The sequence below is a fragment of the Phyllostomus discolor genome, chromosome 9 (genome assembly GCF_004126475.2).
Source record: "Phyllostomus discolor isolate MPI-MPIP mPhyDis1 chromosome 9, mPhyDis1.pri.v3, whole genome shotgun sequence".
NCBI lineage: Eukaryota > Metazoa > Chordata > Mammalia > Chiroptera > Phyllostomidae > Phyllostomus > Phyllostomus discolor.
In genome coordinates this window covers 17,897,212-17,916,747 of record NC_040911.2, presented here as the reverse complement: position 1 = coordinate 17,916,747, position 19,536 = coordinate 17,897,212, and the positions used below count along the sequence as shown (strand labels likewise).

Genomic DNA, 19,536 nt, shown 5'->3' with positions numbered 1-19,536 from the left:
CATCTTTGTAGGTCAAAATGGTCACACATTAGCAATTCCACGTAATCTAACCTAACTCTCATATGGCCAACTCCCCACGCGTATTCTCCCACTAATCCCTCTCTCGGCCCCATGAGGCAGGCATAAGACTCATTTGATGTTCCAGAAATTGAGGTTCAGAGAGGTTAAGTGACTTGCCCAAGAGAGTACAGCACTCAAACCCCGGTCTGTGTGAGTGCAAAACCCACAACAGTGTCTCATATCCTGTTTCATGTCAGACCCCCAAGCTCAGCTGCCCAACTCTCGTCAGCCAGTCACCCGCTGTGCTTCCCCCCAGGACCCTGACAGCACAGACCGATGGGAAGCTCCTGCACAGGCTGGGGAGGGGGCGCTGGCTCACTGACCCCTCGGGAAGTCTGCGTCTGCTGTGGGCTTGGGTGCAAGTTCAGCCGCCCTGCAGGCTGGGTTGGCTGTCCTGGGTAAGTCCCTCACCTCTCAGAGTGTCTGGCTCTTCCTGCCCACTTCCTGCTGCAGCGGGGGCCACAGGCGGGTAATGCCGGGCAGGCCCTTGGTGCCTACAGACATGCACCAATGTCAGGTGTTGTTTCGTCAGTTCAGTGGTCAGACTGGCTTACTCCTTCTGCACCAGAACTTGTTTCAGGGAAAACATACACCCAACACAGCGAGCCCCCGACCCAGGCCTGCCCGCAGAGATGAGGTGACACAGAGGTGATGAGATCTGATGCTATCAGTTAGGGGACCTCCGGCAACTCTTTCAACCTCGGTTTCTTCCTCTGTAGAATGGGGCTGATGATAACGGTATTTGCTTTAGGGAGGTTATGAGGATTGAAGGGGACAATCCCAATGCAAAGGGCTTGGAGCACTGTCTAGCTCGAAGTGAGAAATCAGTGCTGACCATTATTATTATTATCACTCCCAGTCCAAGCCAAGCTCTCGATTCTGCCTCTTCCTCGTTGATGGAACAGGCCCTGTCTGAGCATTGCGCCAGGAGTTAGTACTAGGGCAGCAGGTCCTGACTGGGGCCCCTGCTGAGACCCCCCAGAGTACCAAGAACTTAGGATTCAGTAGGGGAGACAGAATTCTACACCATTAATATCTCTTTAGGGCACACATTTTGAAAAGGGAGGAGGCTTCCTGGAGAAGGTGTGGGCCACGTTGCATCCCAAAGGATGAGGCAGTCGATTCGAGAAGGAACCAGAGAGCGCTTGCTTGGAAACACGCAAGCAAGGCGTGTGCAGGGACCTGTAATTCACCCTGTGTGCCTGGGACCGAGGGTCTGCACGTGCAGAGTGGGCGGGGTTAAAGGGTGAGGTCTGCAGAGGCAGGGACTGAAGGGCCACTTGGAGTAGAGGAGGGCCAAGGAGATGCTGGCCGTCCCTGAACAAAATCATCCTGGTGGGGATGGAGAAAGGGAACACGTATGTGAAAGGTAATAAAATTTTATTTTTTATGGATTCAGTGAGGCAGGCGGACAGGATTTGGGTTTTCACTTCATGACGGGGGATGAGGACAAAGGAGATGGGAGAACCCGGGTTTCTTGCGGGGGCAGCTAAGGTGCCCCCAGGTGAGGGAAGATGAAGGCGGAGTGCCGTGGCTGTCTGGGGGAAGGGCAGGACCCTATAACACCCCCCGACACTTTGGGGGTGAACTGAGATAGGAAGGAGAAGCGGGCAGCCGGAAAGCTTCCCTGCAATGGGGCACCTTCTCCTCTCCCCTCGCCTAACTCAGACCCCACGTGGGCTGGAAGACCCTCCCTGCTCTGTATGTCTCAGGTGGTCCCGAGAGCATGCCACTTCTGTCTGTGCTGCTGGAGACCATCTTGGGTGTGGGCATCTTGTCCTCCAGCGTCACCGACAGCAAGGTGCCCCTGCAGCACAGTCCTGGCACACAGAAGGTGCTCAGCAGATGCCTGTGGGTGCCAGCCACTGCAGCCGGATGAGGGGTGTCAGCTACCAGCAAACGCCTGGCTTCCCCTAAGCAGTCCTCATTCCCTGCCCACCCAGCGCCAGCCACCTTACCAGGATGCACACGCTCTCACCCCATTTGGGCTCTTGAGGCTGACTGTCCAATCCGGGTAAAGAGGAGGACCTATACAGGTGCTTCAGCCACAGCTCCTGCCTCCAAGTTGAGGGGCCAGGTGACAGTGTGGTGGCTCACCTCCTCCTGTTTTGAGGAGCTGCGGGAGTGGCACCACACCGGATTCCACCAGATAAACATCTGATGGGCACAGGCCAGAGTCGGACCCTGTGCTCCCTGAGTGTTTCCTCCTGAGCGACCCTGGACAAATTGTTTACCCTCTCAAAGCCTCCATTTTTGCAGAGGGCCCGAGTGAGAATGAAACAATCCCCTTCAACGCCTAGCATCATGCCTGGCACCTAGTGAAGCATTCAGTAAGTGGCAGCTATTATTATTAAAGAGCTTCCTGGCATGCTGATGCAAGTTGGAGCAAACTGCAATGACTCTGACAGCTCCCTGAAATAATGCCTCCCACCCCCACCCCACCGCACCGGTGTTAATTAGAACCCTCCCTGGGTGTTTTCCAGAGATGGGGGTTTTACACTTACTCTGGGTGGCAGAACTAGAATAAATGGAGGAAGGGTTTCAGTTCAATGGAGAAAAAGCAAAATGGTCTCTTGATAGGTAATGAGCCCCCCGTCGCCTCTAGTAAACAAGTTGGCCAAGATAACCATTGGACACTGATGCTCCGAAGCATAAATCAACATGTATTCATATTTCTTACATCGTAGTTGTATAAGGACTCCCTTGAATGAAATGATGGTGCCAGTAGGCTATAGTGCTACATCGCTATTTGGCAAAATTAAAAATTGGCCATTCTTACTTTGGCCCTCCAAAAAGGTTTTTGGAAATTGTCCCAGTCTCTGATACCCAAGATCTTAACCTCCACTTCAGAGGTCCCTCTCCTGGATCCACGGTTTAAGAGCCCTGACAGACACCTATGCAGCTCCTGTTTGGTGCCCAATCTGGTCCCATCTCCTGTGCAAGAGTCTGAATCTAAAACAAGGCTCGGTCACCCATGCAAGTCCCAGGGCAAGCACTAAAGAGGCCCTTCACCAGCCGAGCGCCATCGGGCCGGGCTGGACGAGGGCACCGGAGAACTGCGTCTGGCTGGAGCTCGAGCGGGTGGGGAGGGAGGCTGCAGAGCAGGACCTGGACTCGGCGCCCCGTCTGGCCTCCCCCACTTCCTGGAGGGTCTGTCCCAGAACTCGGGAGGGACCGAGGAGACGGCCTATCACCAACACTCGAGCTCCCCCTGGTCTTCCTCTCAGGCCTTCAGCTCTCAGGAAGCCTGTCCTGGAGGCCAGTGTGGCGGCGACCTCCCTCTGGGAAGGGCCCCTTGGGCTCAGGACTCCATGCCAAGTGAGGGCTTCCCAAGCATCAACCTTCGGGTCTGGATTCTGGGGATCACAGACCTCCCCACCATCTCCCAAGGCAATCTCCCACCCAACCACCGAAAAAGAAATCCCCTTTCCAGTTTTGATAGAGGATCACCCACTGTTGTAACTAAGGACTTTCTGGTGTTGATGTCACTACATATTCAGGGCGCCCACCGGCGACACCCAAGGGACAGCACACAACAGGGGGGATGGCTGTGCAGCCAAGTGTCTTTCTAGCATGTAGGGAATGGACTCGTTTTACAGCCCACCTCCCCCATCTCCCAACCAAGCATCGGGCCGAGACCCCAACTGTCCTGGACCCTGACACCCCCTCCCCACACCCATCCCGTCAGAAGAGAAAGGAGTTGGAGGACAACACGGTATCAAGTATACATTTTAAAAATTGTTTAATGGAACATAAACTCCTTTAGAAAAACATTCAGCCAGGTGATAACACCCATAGAAAAAAACACCAATCTTGTGTTTATCTTTTTTTAATTTGGCATTTGTTATCTGCATTTATATTAAAGCAAAGTGCATCTTCTCTTTATTTTCTTGTTTATACACATTGCACAATACATAAATAATGATGCTTATAAAACGTCTTTATATTTACAAGTAATAATATATTTATATATAACATAAAATACATTTTTTCTTTAATAAATCTCAGGGTTTTTTTTTTTTCAGGAGTCCTTTCTCTCTCAAAAGCACTACAATGCTAAATTTCCAACGAGAATGCTTCTCTTGTTCATTTAAACCTTTGTAGTTAGAAAAATAGCTTATGTTAAAGTCTAAACATGCTCATTGAGCTAAGAGCAGTGTCAACGTATCATACGAGTGTATGAGTTGTAGAAGAAACGAAAGAAGAGTTAGGTGTCAGCCCAGGGCGGTACCTTGGGTTACGATGGACCGAATCCTTCTTGGTGGGAAGGGAAGGGGGACTGCTCCCCTCGCTGGTCTAACAGCGGAGCTCGGCACGCGGGCTGCGGAGGGGAGGAAAGTGCGGAGCTGGTTTTCGGAGTCTGGGTAAAACCTGATGTGGCCAGGGCAGGGGGGAGGGGCGGGGCCTGAGAGGGCACTGGGCGAGCAATACTGTGGCGGGGCTGCCCCGGCAGCCCTCAGGGAGCCCATCTCAGAGACATCCAGGAGCAGATGGCCGAACGAGAGAAAGACGTGACAAGGGCAGCGGGGTGACTGGGGAGAGGGGGTCGACAAGCTTGAATTCGAACAACTGGTTCTGGTTGGGCCTCTTTTTGCAGGGTTGTTCCTACAGAGCCTGGTGACAGGCCTGCGTCCTGAAGGGGAAGAGGCAGGGCAGGGGCTTTCCCCAGGCTGGGGGCAGGGCCTTGCTCCGGCAGCTGCTGGGACACGGGTGGGGTCGCAGGCCCCCCCAGGTACTGCCTCTGCCCCACTAAGCACAACCAAAGGGCAAGAGAGGCACAGCCGGGGAGCACGAACCTCCCAGCGGAAAGGTCAGTGAGAAGCATGCAGGGCACATGGGCCCCCCACCTGTGTTCTCGTACACACACACTCTCTCACACACAACACACACACAGTCACTCGCACATCCACCCCGACAAGTGAACTGATGACCTCCAAGTTAGGGCCTGCCCCCCATTCATACACTGTTTGGTGGGACTGATTTTTATTTCCCCTTTTCATACGGGGGTGGGGGACAGGGGTGTCCTGCCCACACTATGACCCCCTGACAAAAAAAGACCCCAACAATTCTTTTCATAAGCTATTTCTCAAAAACAAAAACAACAAAAAAACACAAAACAGAACATAAACAAAATGACAAGGAGGGGAAAAAAAAAAAAAAAACAATGACCAAAGAGTTTTGCATGAAAAGCAAGCACTCAGGAGGAAAATGTTAGCAGCAAAGTAGTTTGGACTGGGCCCGCTCGGCTCGCGCTCTGTCCTCTCCCCACGCGGCTACCGGCTGTTGAAGATGACCTCCAGCCAGCACGGGCAGCTGCTGATGAACTGGCGGGTGTAGCACTGGCCCCAGCCCTTCACGAAGCTGATCTGCACGGTGAAGCCGGTCCACGGCTGCTGCATGAACTCGTGGTCGTTGGGCCGCTGCAGGCTGTACGCCTTCTCGTAGTCGAAAGCCTTGATGGAGAAACCGGGGAACACCTTGTGCACCAGCAGCGTCCTGGAGTCCGGGTTGTCCAGTGTGGCCGACTTGATGAAGATGGGGTAACTGCTGCGGTTGTACACCCACACGCCGTCCACTTCCCGCGTGAGCTGGATGCCGCAGCCGATTTTGCTCCGCACTTTCTGCACCAGCTGACTCTTGTTGTCCGAATTGAGCTGTCCGAGGCAAAAGCCATTCCCCTGAGGTAGATCATAGAAGATGTCCAGGGAGGGCTCCTGGACACAGTAGAGCCTCCCCACTCGCGTCTTCTCCTCCCAGTATGCCACCACGCACCAGTGTGACCGATCCCCAGGCTCCAGGAGAAGTTGGGAATCTGCAGAACAAAACGGAGGACACGGTCAGCGGGGTTGGTTGAGTTGGTTGTCCTCCACCCCCTGGAGTCACGACGCACGCGCCCATGCACCCCTACGACCCGAGGGCTCTCCGAACGAGACAGGAAGAGGCCACGGCGGTGTTGGATATGCCGCAGACTCTACAGCCCCGCCCTCCGGGGGCCTGGAAAGCTTGACCCTCTGATAGAACAGCCCTGCCTTTGACTGAGCACGGGGCGCACGGGGCTCACGGTGGTGCCCCTTCCCGCCACGTCCCATCCTGCGAGGGAGTGCCCGCCCGGCCGAAGGAAGCTCCCAGGCCAGCAGAGCTCAGAAGCCAAGGGACCCCTGGTAACTTGGCTGGTCCTACTTTTAAAGCTAGAAGAGGCCTTAAGAGGCGGCTCAGAGTGCAAGTTCTGTGAACTGGACGGCACCCTGAAGGCCAGCTGCTCTGGGCCCTCCTCACCCTGATGAGAAAGGCGGGTCCCAGAGAGCTCGCCGCTCAGGCCCGGAGGGTGACACAGCCAGACCTAGGGCGGGCTCAGGTCTCCAGGCTCCAGGACCACTTCCTGTGTGGTCTCTGTGCCGGTCACCAAGTTCCCAGATCAGGGCCTTGGTCATCAGCAAGTGCTCTCCGGTGAAAATTTAAACAGAGGCCGATGTGGGGGCAAAAAAATCTTCCTAATAGAAAAACAGCCCTCAGTGCCTGTCAGCAGCAGCACTGTACACAAAGGGTGAATTCCCATCAAAATGCCATGCCATGCCACACCACACACACACACACACACACACACACACACACGCTCATGTTAAAACCCAGACTACCTCCACGAAGCTTCCTCCAGCCCAGACAGAAGATTATGTGTCTAAACTGGGGACGGCCATCGTTAAAGTGCCCTTCTCTGCTCACACAAAAGAATCTAGACTCCTGTCTGCCCCCCTTCCTCCCTCCCCTGCAGGCCCCACCCCAGCTGTCCCAGAAGCAGTTCTTCCCACAGGCAGCCTGGGAGGCTGGCGTGGCTCTGGTAAGGTGATTTTCCTAAACAGGCATGCGGAGATCTGTATGGGGGGGGGGGGGGGGTGGAAGGGAAGGGAGCCCTGGCGGCTGGCATTCCAGCTCCTCCTTCCTTAAGCCGGAGCCAGTGGGGCAGGCCCCAGACCGGGAACCGTAAATCTCCCAGACCGGGCTGAGCCAGGCTGCAGGAACGAACGCTGTGGTTTGTGGTGGCAGGGCGGAGACCGGAAGTCTTGTATTTGTTAACAAAAATGGGGAAAGGCAGGGGCCCCAAGAGGCAGGGGCCTCCTCCTACCCTCCCTTCTCACTTTCTGGGGGTGCTTAAGAAACGAAGATGAGGCTGGTTGACCGTGAGATATTGTTGGGTGTGCTTGGCCTTCTTGGTTTGGGAACTACCCGGTTTGCAGAATGGATGATGACTTATCCAACACGGCGGCCGGGGGGGGGAGGGCTGGGCTAGGGGCCCCGTGTCTGCTGCCCCAGCAAGCTAGGTAACCCGGGGAGGCTCACGACTCCTTACAGGCATGTTAGGGCCTGGGAACCAGTCAGCTCCGTGAGCCTTTTTTTTTTTTAAAGTAGGAGCCAATCTTGCAGAGAGGTGCCCCGTGAATAAGTGTTCAAATGTGCACTTTGACCTACTGAGGCAGCCACAAACACACCCTGGGTGGCTGTCTCCTACTGACACCCCAACTGGCCTTCTCAAATGCCTGCCTGGGCAGCCACACAAGAGAGGGAATTAGGGGCTCATTCCTTTCCCTCAGTCCCCACCCCACTGAAAATCAGCCCCAGAGAAGGCTCCTGTCACCCCCCAAACACTCATGCGCCTATAAAGCCCAAGTGTGAGAGACGCTGTGTGTGTGCCTGTGAGTGCGTGTGTTTGCATGTGCACACGCAGGAACATATGGAAAAACAAGAGAGGGACAAGGGCTCCAAGCAGAAGGTGACTCATCAGGCATGAACTTGTTTCTGCAAAGTATCCATCAACTGCTAATAAACTCGTGAGCGCTGGCAATCTTTGAACTTTCTTGCCGAGGGAGTTCAGCTCTGAAGGCTGCACCAAAGAACCACAACATCCACGTAAATACCAGTGCTCTGGCGTGCAAGCGTGCTGGAGGAGAGATCCCTCTTCTGGAAGACACAGGGCGTCCCCGCCCGAGGGGGAGGGTGTTTGGGAATGTGAGACGCTCTCCCTTCCTATCCCAACTCGGGACAACAAACCCGGCCTGGAAGGGAAGGCTCGGGGGAGTGGCTCCGAAGACCCTCTGAGAGTCTCACAATACTTTGTTCCAACAGACCCCGGCCCCCCTGAAACCTGGCACCGGCTGGCAGGGAGGAGGAGGTGCAGGGTGGGGTGGGGGCCTGAGATTGAGTTGCCCTCATGCCAGGCCCGCGGGCAAGGGGTGGGGGCTATGTCTGCCCCATGGGCCTCTGGGGCCAGAGGAAGCTGGGCGGGGGCTGGGGCCTGAGGTTGGCTGGCCCAGGGCCCTGAGGGGGAAGAGGGGGAGAGGAGGGAGCTTTCTGGCGGGTTTCTCTTTCATCTGCACAGCCAGCCAGTCCACCCAGCAATTTGCTGCCAGACATCCCTGGAAAAAGCCTTTTTCTGTTGAGGTTAATGGCCCAGCCCAGATAAACGGCAGTGTGTGGGTGTCCCTGTGTGTGAACGAGGTCCCTGAATCGGGCACAACAGGACCCCTCACGTCACCCCGCAGCCCTCTTCTCGCTGCCTGGACGATCTCTGAGCACAAAACAGGCTTTCCAGCAAAAACCCTTGCGACAGCTAAGGCCCCTTAACGTGTCACACGTCCCACGTTGCCAACCAGAGATTCCCCTCCTTTGCCTCAAATGCCCCCTGGGGCTTGGGCTCATTTCTGGGAAACACTCAGCATCATCTTCAGAGAAACCCAGTTCCCTGAACTGGGCCCACAGCCTACAGGGCATCTCCCCGTGAAGGTCTGTGCTCAGCTCCTGGGGGGCTCCCCGGGCCTCCCTGGGAGGATCTCACGCACAGGAAGTCCCTGCAGTTATCCGGCCACCAGGGCTAAGGAAGAGTCTCACAGGCCCACCCTGGCTTATCACGGTCACTGACACTAACCTCCAAAGGCAGAACTGGCAGCCCCTGGTTCATTTCCCTCAGCTTTATAACCTTTTCCGGTATTTCCAGCAACTTCTTTCCCTCCTCAGAAGACTGTACAGGGGCTTGTTTTAAAACTGTATTTGTGCATTTTAAAGCATCAAACAGAAAAGCTGTGTTGTAAAAAGCTAACTAATCAGATGCCTGTTCACAATTTTTTTCTTTTTATTATAGTTTAGGGAATGTTTGGAGCAACCCCAGAAAAATGCTGAATCGGCCTAAAATTCCTGTAAGGTTCCCCACCCCCTTCCCCGTTTCCCTTAAAGCATAAAATCAGCCCTTTAAAAGGAAGGGGGAGGTGGGCATTGAGAAGGGCAAGGATTTCGCCTTGTGTTTGCACTTGCATTAGGGAAGACCACTTAACAAGGAGCTGCCTGCCTCTTACAAAGAGTTATTTAATTACCCTGGTCATGAATGAACAGACCAGACCCTTCTAGAAGGCTCATGAATGAAGCTCTAGCCTGAGGCCTCAACGGCATGGGGTGACCAGGCCTCAAGGCCAGATTTTAGGTGAGGGAGAAATCCTCCCCCTTTCAAATTTTTTTTATTTGGAGCTGAGAGGAGATGCAGGAAAAACAAAGGAAGGAAGACCAAGTTCCATTTCTGGACTCCCACTTACACGGTCCCGCCGTGAGGCCATCTGAGCCTGGCTGTGCGCACGCACAGAGGGGGGGGGAGGAGGAGAGGGTCTCCAAGGTCCTGACCTTTCAGAACAGAGACATGTTTGGGAAGCGAAGCCAGCACAGTAGCCCTGCATTCAGTGCGCCCCACGGCCGGCGCACAGCAGGGGAAAGGTAGGCAGGGAAGGTTCTCAACTCGACCTCATCTCTGTGGGACACCTGGATTACAGAGGCAGAGACATTCTCCGCCCAAACCCCACAATGGGACGGGCCCCCCGCCCCAGTGGGCCAGCAGAGCGGAAGGCTGGGGATGCAGGAGCCAGGGAGGTGGGCGCCCAGGCAGAAACAGCGGCCTCACACGGGCTGATGAGGGCGAAAAGGGCACAGGAGTAGACCCAGAAGTCAAACCCGGCAACCCTGGAAAGCAAACATCACTACGCCTCGCCCACAGCAGGTCCAGGGTCCTCCCTCTCCCTGGGGACTCCGGCGCCACCAAGGGCTGCCTCATCCCGCCTCCCCCAGTCGCCAGACATCTCAAAGGTTAACAGGCCCGTCAGCCCTGCTCCCCTCCCTGCTCAGGAAGCAGGCTGCTCTGAGCCACCAGCCCGCTGCAGGGAGAAGGGCTGAGCGGAACGGGGACCCAGCGCCAAGCCGTCTGATCCACTCTCGCCCCAAACACTCTCAACCCTCAAGGGCCCTTACTGGTCTCTCGTTTTTCAAGAGGCAAATGACCAAACACCAAAGCAAACACACGGAAACCTGACGAGATGTCTGGGTTCAGTTTGGGTTCTGGGTCGGCTCTAATCCGCCATGCTTTGCCCTCGCCAAAGTCACGCCAGGGGCCCCTCAGATTCCTCTGGGGTTTAGAGCACGTTACCCACAGGGTCATGACAAACTCAAAACGTTTCAGGTTAACTCTTAGACCCAACCTTTCCCTCACTGCACCAAGCTCCTTTGCCAAAAGGATCAGAATTCTGACTGGTAGAAAACACCGGGAAAGCTGAATTTTTTTCAGGGCTCTCTAACAAGGTTATCTCCATTGAGGTGGCAGGACCAGGGGGTGGGCAGGGAGTGCCAAAGGGTCTCCTCCAAAGGCTGGGGTGCTTCCCCAGGTCCCTGGGCCCAATAAACCGAGTTCCCCAAATCCTATCCCTCAGGGACTTCCAGCTGGAGCATGACACCCCACATACACCCCACCCACCCGGCTGCCCCAGTTCGAACCTACCTCCCGTGGAACCTTGGCAGGGACCGAAACTATCAGTGCCAGCCGCACATGGTGGTTAGGAACTGGTGCAAAAGCAGCAGGGGCCCAGGGCCCAGCCTCCAACTATACTCAAGGGTCTCATCTCTCAGGTTCTGCAACTGCTCGGAAACGCTAATCACTCTTTCCTTCTGCCCACCCCGTCCCCAAGGAAGGACAGACAGCCCGGGCCATATCTATACCCCAATAGGCCCTGCTCCAAGGGGACTCAAAACAGCCCTACGAGGTTACATACTATTGCCATCCCTACGTTAAAGAAGGGGACACGAGGCATAGTTCGGTCACTTGCCAAAGAGCAGAGCTGGGGTCAAGGCCAGAATACTGCCAAGCGTGAACTGGGGGTGGGGAGCCGTCTCAGGCCACCAAAGCTACCAGGCCCCAGGAGTTGCTCTGCCAAGTGGTTAGAGAGTGAAAATACGTCTCTCTCAGAACACACTCTGGGAAGGCTATGCCTGTACTAGGGGGTCCAGCTCTCTCACACCAAGAAAACGGCTTCCTGGCCAGCAAGCTGCTCTCTGTGACCTTAGCCAGGTGGCTCACCCTCTCTGAATCTCAAGTTGACCTGTCCATAACTAACCTGAAGGGGGCTGGGGCAAAAGAGCCCCACGAGCCCACTTCTGGCTCTGAGGGTCTCTGGCTACCCGCTGTGGTGCACGAAGTATGAAACGACGCTGGTTGTGTTTATTTTATACTGCCTTCCGAAGAGTAAGAAAATCACTTCGGGGAGACAGGCACATTTTTGCATTTAATTTGCAACAATAAAAACCAAATCTAAAGGACAAAGAGATGTGGGTCAGATTTTGCTGTGTCCATCTCCAAACCAACCCTTTCATTTCAAAGACTCTTTCAACCTTTCAGAGGCTCTCGCATCCTCTCTGTCCTGTCACTCACGGCCCTCAGGAACAGGGAAGTCCTCAGGGGCGGGGTCTCCTCCCCGTGTGTCCCCAGGCTTGGAGGCCTGAAGTTTCCCACCCGCCACCACCCTCCTCCTGCCAGCGCTCCCAAGCTCACTGATTGGCGGATCCTGCTAGTCTAGAACACTAATACGTGACTGTGCCTTACAAATTGTGATGAGTAATCAATTACTAGAGCAAAAATGTACTTCCCTGCTCCCCAAGCAGGCCCCACCCCCACCTCCCCAAACCCCTCAAATGTCCAAGTCCAGGGCCCCCCGGCCTGGGGGTTCCTTCCTCGGAACAGTATTTGGCCAGCAGAGAATATAATTGAGGGGAGAGAACCAGGGGAGGGAAGCCACACAAATCAAAAGCTCCCGTCTGTCTCGCCAGCCAGGCTGACGCGGCTTCCTGTGCCCCAGCCGTCAGCCATGCAAATTACAGCGCGCACCGGCTGCCTTCGGAGGAGGCCAGCTCTGCCCGGCTCCGAGAGGCCTCGGAGGAAGGGTGGGGACTCCAGGCCAGCCAACTCCATTCATAATATTTACAGTAAATGGTCCTCTCTGGCCGTTGTTTAGCATACATCCAGCCTCATTAAAACTTCTCAAGTTCTAACATCAAGACTTTTCCACTCCACGGTGCACCACGAAGTTCCCACCAACAGCCCCCGAATAACCTGCCGGCGCCCCCCAGAACTGGTCCTCACACGCACACAGGCCGAGTCCCCAGACCCTCACAGCATTACGGCATTATCGGCTCACTGCCGGCCCGCTGCGGGGGGCTCTGGCCGCCCCCAGGAAGACACAAGAGGGTGGGACCGGCAGGCGACAGGAAGTTGGCCTAGTCCAATCTCAGAATCCATCCACCTTCCACCTGGAAACAGTTGAGATCCCCCCAAACTCTGTGTGTGTACCCCCAACTAATGGACATACACTCACACACCTAAATGCAAAAAAAGAGAACCTTTCCTTAAAACCACCAAAAGGTCCCTCATTTTCTGTTTTATTAACCACTTGTAAGTACGTTGGCTACAAAGCTTGATAAAAAGCTTCATAAAAATGGATGCATAATAAGCCAGTTTTCCCAAAGGACACAGGCACCCTCAGAGGTGCGGGACAGCTCTGCCTGGCTCTGTGGGTCTGGGGGCCGCTCTGCAGTGGGCTGCTGGTTCTGGGGGCCCCACTCTAGGGCATCCCGGTTCACAGCGACCTCCCGTTCTGGGAAGGTTCTACAGGACCTAGTGGCAGGCCCGGCCCTCCGCCACCCATCCCCCACCCAGCTCCAACTCCACTCCAGGTCTCTAGACTGGAAGGAAAACCGTCCGAGTACGTGGAAAAATACAGTGGGAAACAAAAGTCCTTTTCATCCGTCCCCTTCCCCAGCTCCCCTTGTTCCATAACAATTATGAAAACTGCTGGATGGGCTGGCATTTCGAGCATTTACTGCATTCCGGCCAATAAATTCCAATGCAGCATCTGATGGAAAAGCCTCCTTCTCCGACCAGCTCTCTGGCTCCCCGCCCCCTGCTCATTCCTCTGTCTTTACAACCCAACTCCAGGGCCTGGCCAGGCCGGGGCCCACACTGTACTTACAGGGAAAAACAACAGTACGACAGACTGGAGACAGTGTGCAGACTGGAAAAGTTAATCATTACTTCTGTCTGCCTCCGTAATCTAATCTCTCTGGCTTTGACACACTCACTGTTCAGCCATCCCAGCCCTTTCACCCCTAGAGCACCCAGGGCCTCCTGGGCCTGAGCCCCCCCTGTCCCCCCCCGCCGTAACTGGGGCCCCGCCAGCTCTAGCCTCCAGCGAGGAGGCTGGGGAACGAGAGACAAGGCAAGTCTCCCCCACCCTGGGCTGCCACCACAAGGCCCCTGGAGTCCGACACAAATAGACGGCTGCTCTGTACCGTGTGTCCTGCATTGCCAGACCCTGGGCCTCCCTTGAAGGTGGGCTCCGACCCGCCTGCACTACTGCCACGCCAGGCCACCCCTCCCTGCTCACACCACACAGAAACAGACGTAATCACCCCACCCCACCCTTCTCTCACTTCCTCCGCCCCAGGGCTCACCCTCAGGCCCGCCCAGATGCACAGCACAGCCTGGAGTTCGGCGGGCCATGGGGTTCCCCCGCCCCATGGGATCAGTGCAGGCAGATACACAAGTCAAGATGCCCCTGCTGGGTGGCACTCAACCTAAAATTACCCCATGACCCAGCAGTCTCGCTTCTGAGTATATACCCAGAAAAATCTCCAGGAGATTATTTATACCCTCATGTACGCGGCAGCACTATTCACAGCAACCGAGAGGTGGAAGCAACCCGAGTGCCCACCCCTGGGTGAATGAATAAACAAGAATCTACGCACACACGCAGTTAAAGAGGCGGCACCTCTCACACAGGCTACGGCCTGGAGGAGCCTCTGAGGCAATGCTGAATGAAATAAGCCAGACACAAGGGCAAGTAAGGCGCGGTGCCCCTCTGTGAGGTCCCTGCACAGTCACATCCATGGAGAGAAAGAGGCGGGGGGCTGGCGGATGGACCTGGGGAGCCAGCGTTTGGTGGGCTCGGGCTTTAGTGGGGAAGGTGAAGTTACGGAGACGGGCGGCAGTGGTGGCTGCACAACGGTGGGATCGTACTTAATGCCACCGAAGCGTACACTTACAAATGGTTAGGGCCGTCCATGCTACCTGTATTTCCCCCCTGAAGAAAGAAAAAGGCCCCACCTCTCCTGGAGCTCCCCCTGGACCATCTCCTGGAACTTAGTACAGGAGATTCCACCACCAAGGCTAAAAGACCCCTGGGAGGTGTATGCATGTGCGTTTTTCTGGGGAAAGATTCCCCAGCTGTCACTCATTCTAGGAGGAGCTTGTCAGCCAAGAAACAGTAATAACTAAAATCTCTTTATCGCACATGGAAGAGACCGTTAGCTGCCCCACCACCTCAGCAATGGGGGTCCCTCCCACGGGGCCATCAATCCAAGAACCAAAGATCACAGGATGTCAGCACCTCAAGGAACTTGGTGACCAGTCCAGCCACTTACTTTGCAGATGAGAAAACTGAGGCCCAGGACACAAAGCAAGGGCTCCTACAAGGCCACGTGGTCAGCTGGTGGCTGAGCCTCCCCACTCCCAGGCCAGCCTCTGGGGACAGAAACCTGGCAGGCCCTTTGCCTCCCACTGTAATTCCCTCCAAGCCCCCTCCTGGGACTGGGGCATCCCTCCAGCCCAGAGATGAGGGAGGCTGTTCAACCTCTGCAGCGCCCCCCCCCCCCCCGGGAAATATCCCCCAGCAGGGTTTTAACCGCAACCCCCCCCCCAGTTGGACGTGGGGCCCATCGAGTGGAGGGACTGTACTGTGCACCCAGACCCCAGAAGAACTCAGCTCGTGCTTTCCCCTCTGGGTTACTGATTAATGAGGGGGAGGGGCCGGGCTGGCTAAGGGGCAGCCTGGGCCTGGCAACGTCCCCAAGGGGCTGAGTGGAGGGAGCTTCCTGACCCTTCCCAGCCTCAGTTCATTCAGCCACAGGAGAAGGAGACACTCCCCCTGACCTTCACGAGGCGCCCGGAGCGCAGTGGAAGGGGAGAAAGGTGGAGTGGAACATGCAGGAAAGGGTGTCTGTCTACTGACAGTGGAGCTGTATCTCGGTGTCTTACAGTTCTTGTTCCTGTTGAGTGACCATCCCAAGTCAAAAAGAGAAGGAAACACAGGCAGGAACAAACATGAGAGCCAGCAGCAGTCCCTGGCCTGGTCACGGGAGCAGTCCTCTGTCAGAAGGGCAGAAACCCCCACTTTGCAACATGAAAACTGGGGGTGAGATCCACTCGGCCCTTTCTGTCTGTCCGGAATCAAGCCCAGGCCCAAAGGTCTCTCCCAGCCAGGAGAGGCTGGGGGGCTGCACGGAGGAGCAAGATTAATTCAATTAGAGAGCTCTCCGCACGGGGCCTTCACAGGCCTCCAGGGAACAGACAGGGTGGGGGGCCGGGTGCCAGGATGAGCGTGCAAATGAAACACCTTGGTAACTGAGTATTTGATGACTTTATTACGCAAACCCTACTGAAGGCGGCTGCGCTTCACACCAGGGCTGGGACCTCCCTCAGACAGGGGCTTGACCGCCAGGTTGCAAACTAGAAAGCACAGGTGCACCCCCAGATGCTCTTCGTGAGAATCCAGACCACTGGAGTTAGGAAAGTTGTCCCACCTCCCTTGTGGCTGTCAGGACATTAAGTACTCAATATGCTCCCAGGTGCCCATCGGCCCCTGGTTGTGTTCCCGTGGAAGAGCCAGTGCTTGGCCGGTCACCTCTCCGTGCCCCCGGATACCGCCAGGGTGGGGTGGGGATGGTAACTAGAACCATGCCTCTTGCTGCCATCTCACAATGGGGGGGGGGCTGGAACCAGACTAGAGGAGACAGACCTGTTTATCCACCAGCTTGGTTTTATCAGCTCTCAACAGACCCCACAACCAAAGCAGAGGCCCAAACGGATGGCAGGAGCTCTGTGCCTACCCTGTGCCTCAGACCATCACCCCGGGGCCCAGCCATGCACCTGCGCCATGTCTTACAACACCTCACCCCCAGGCCCGGCTTTGAGCCCACGGGACCAGGCTCCCTCTGTCCTGTAGAGACCGCCCGAGAAGCTGCCCGCTGCCTGACTCCAAAAGGAGCAACTTCTGTTCAAAAGCCTTCCACGGCATCCCCCTAGCCACACCTCCAGGGAAGCCAGCACACCTGCTGCCCTCCTTCCTATCAGGGCCCAAGGGCTGACCCTCCACACCTCACACAAAGCCTGGCATGTAGTAGATGCTCAATAAATAACTGCCAAGTGAATGAACCAGACACACGCTGGCTTCACCCGAAGCAGCTGGCCCACCTAGCTTTACGCCTGGGTAGTAAGACAGGTGTGAACCTACCCTGGGAAGGGACAGTGCCTTCCAGGTGGGGATGATTATTGAGCCCTGTCCTGGAGTCCCTGTGGAGATGGCAAGCTGTCCTCAGCGACTTCCCAGACAGCTGCGGTGGACCCTGAGTGGTGCTTCCAGCCAGGCGCCAGCCCGGTAACCTCCGTGAGTACACCACCGGCCCACAGCACTTTGCTGTGGCGTCCTGCTCTGTTTGGACAAGTTCCCCTCCCCGAGTGATCAACAATGCTTTCACACACCCCAGGGCTCTAGCAGTGTTATGAAAACAAAACACCGCACGCTAAGGAAAAAAGTTGGGGAGGGGGGAGCCGAGTAGGGAGCAAGCAAGCCACACAGGCAGCTTTCTTTCTGGTCTCCATCCTAAAGGTGTCTCACTGGTTGGCAGCACAGGTCAGGGGAGCTGTCCCATGTCATTAGAACAATGACACCGTCAAAGAGACTTAGAAACCCAGAGCTAGAGTACATGGGAACTGTTTTCACACCCAGGTCAGTATCTCCTTCTCCTCTCCACCCCACCGGGCCATGGCCAGTTCTTTCAGCGGGAAGCCTGTGGGTGGCAGGTGAGCCTCGTGACCCCTTCCTCCAGGGCAGGGCACAGGTACTGGGCACAGCTGTGCCAGGGCTGCTCCGTGTCCGTCTCCGCCACACGCAGTCTCAGAAGTTAAGGATCTGAGGGGCAGGTGGGACAGGGTCGGGGGGTGGGGGGGAGTGGGGCAGTGATTCAGCGGCTTCAACATAAAGGCAGCCCTCCGTTCCGACCTGCCAAACGCCAGGCACCTCCGTGCAGGGAAAGGTGCCACTGGGCAGAGGAAAGACAGAGAGCAGCCGGCAATTCCTGCCTACCCCCTCCCAAAATAAAATATATGATTTTTTTTCTCTTTTGCAAATTAAGACTCAGCTCCGACGCTGGGTGGGGCGCAGTGCGGAGGCCGGTGCAGCCAAACCGAAATTCACTCCCAGCCAAGAGCTGCTTGGCCCCACCGTCTGGGGGAAGGAAGCTGAGAAAGTCATGAAAGATTCTTTAGTAAACCGGGAAATAAGGCCGCAGTTAACGTTTCAACTGAAGGTGACCCTTCTGGTAAAATATTTTTTTAAATAATAAAAATAACATAAAGTTCTCAAACAACCTCTTTCTTAAAGAAAATGGCCTAAAAAGTTCTTGTGGGGGTGGACGGGGGAAAGGGGCGGGGTGGGGAGAAACCCAAACAAGGCCGGTCTCCTCTCGGCCGCTACCTTCTTCACGAGCAGCTTTTTTTCTGGAGTTCTTCTCATGAAAGGAATGATGCAATTTCCTGTCTTGTCCCAATATTTCCTGTTCACTTACAAGGTGAAAGTTATCGCCCTGCTTTAAACCCTGTCCTAAACTCTGTAGAAAGCACCTTTTCCCGTCCACTGCCTCACCCCCATCTCCCCATCTCCTCGTCTCAGAACGTCCATTCTACGGGTGTCTATACCTTCCACGAGTCGGTTTAATAAAAAGCCCCATGCTCTCCATGGCAGGTGCTGAGTTTCCCATCGCGGCTTCCCCAGGACCTGGGTCGGGGCCCAGACCCCCCCCCGGGAGAAGCGGAGGGGAGCAGGGGCAGCCAAGCCCCCCGAAGGAGCTGGCGTGTTTTGGTAGAGTTGCCACAACCAGGCAAGCGCTGCTTTCTTGGTGTGTTAGCCACTAAATTCGGAACTGTGCCTCAGCAGTTAATAATACCTTCCCGCTGAAAATAGCCCAGAGAGGAAGCCTCTCTGTGACAGTAGGCAGGCCGCCAGGCTCCGGGCTGGCCATTCAACGCGGAGTGAGAAGGATGGTAGGACCAGCGGTGACCTCCCCGTGGCCGCGCTGTACAGTGTCCTCTCCCCAGGCTCCCACAAAGGGAGGACGACTCCCGGGCGCGTTGCCCGCCTCCTCTGCAGCCCTAGGACCTGGGCGCAGATGTCCCGTCGACCAGGGGGTCCAGCAGCAGGGCCAGAGGAGGGTCGGGAGGACCCCCAGCTTGGGGAGACACCCCCTGCATCGTGCTGGTGGGGACCCAGCGCCTGCACCCCCCCTTCACAAAGCTCATGCTCAGAGAACACACACCCTTGCCTGCCTGCTTCTTCGGGTCCATCGAGGGGGATTCGGGCCCTACAGCGTGCCCCGACCCTTGGAGACCTCGGAGCGCTGTGGAGAGCAAGGGGCTATCAACAACAGTGGATCCCGGGCACCTATCAGAGGTCTCTCCCCTTTTATTCTCCAGAGTGACGGCTTTTTATTGATTATCCAAATCTGCATGTATTTAAAAGCCACCACAAATCACTACTTTTTTAAATTGTGGTAAAGCACCCATAACATAAAATATACCAGTGACACTGTGTGCTTGCACAGAACTGTGCAGCCACTGCCACTATTATCCAGTTCCAGAACACTGTTATCGCCCCCAAAGGAAGCACAGGTCACTTGTACAACGTCACTCGCAGCAACACAGACAGCCGGACGAGGGCCCAGACTTAAGGCACCTTGTCGAGTCCCTACCATCAAGCAAAAATCTTATTTGAGGCGCAAAACGCAAGATACACACTCATAGTCTTCATACAGCCGCATGTACAGAAGCCCTGCCCTCATCGGGGCGGGGGGGGGGGGGGGGATGTGCCCCAAGACCCCTAGCGGATACCTGAAAATGCAGATGGGGCCGAACCCCATACATGCCATGTCTCCTGCTGCACGGCACCCCTACGATGAAGTCTCAAGCATAAACCAGGCACAGTAAGACATCTGCGACAACTGTAACAGTACACTGAAACAAGTGGCATGCGAATGTGGTCTCTCTCGACCTACCCTGCACTGTGATCCCCGTTC

At 55.7% G+C, this 19,536-nt stretch overlaps 1 protein-coding gene across 2 annotated transcripts in view; it reads right to left on the bottom strand.

The window, feature by feature from the left end:
• Nucleotides 1-3,778: 3,778 nt before the first annotated feature.
• Nucleotides 3,779-19,536, bottom strand: part of SMAD7 (SMAD family member 7) — a 30,745-nt gene continuing 14,987 nt past the window's right edge. For both annotated transcript variants that reach the window (XM_028524391.2, XM_028524390.2), the window contains exon 4: nucleotides 3,779-5,872. In XM_028524391.2, coding sequence (XP_028380192.1) covers nucleotides 5,334-5,872 — 539 coding nt within the window. In that variant the 3' untranslated portion in view covers nucleotides 3,779-5,333. The remainder of the gene's footprint in view (nucleotides 5,873-19,536) is intronic.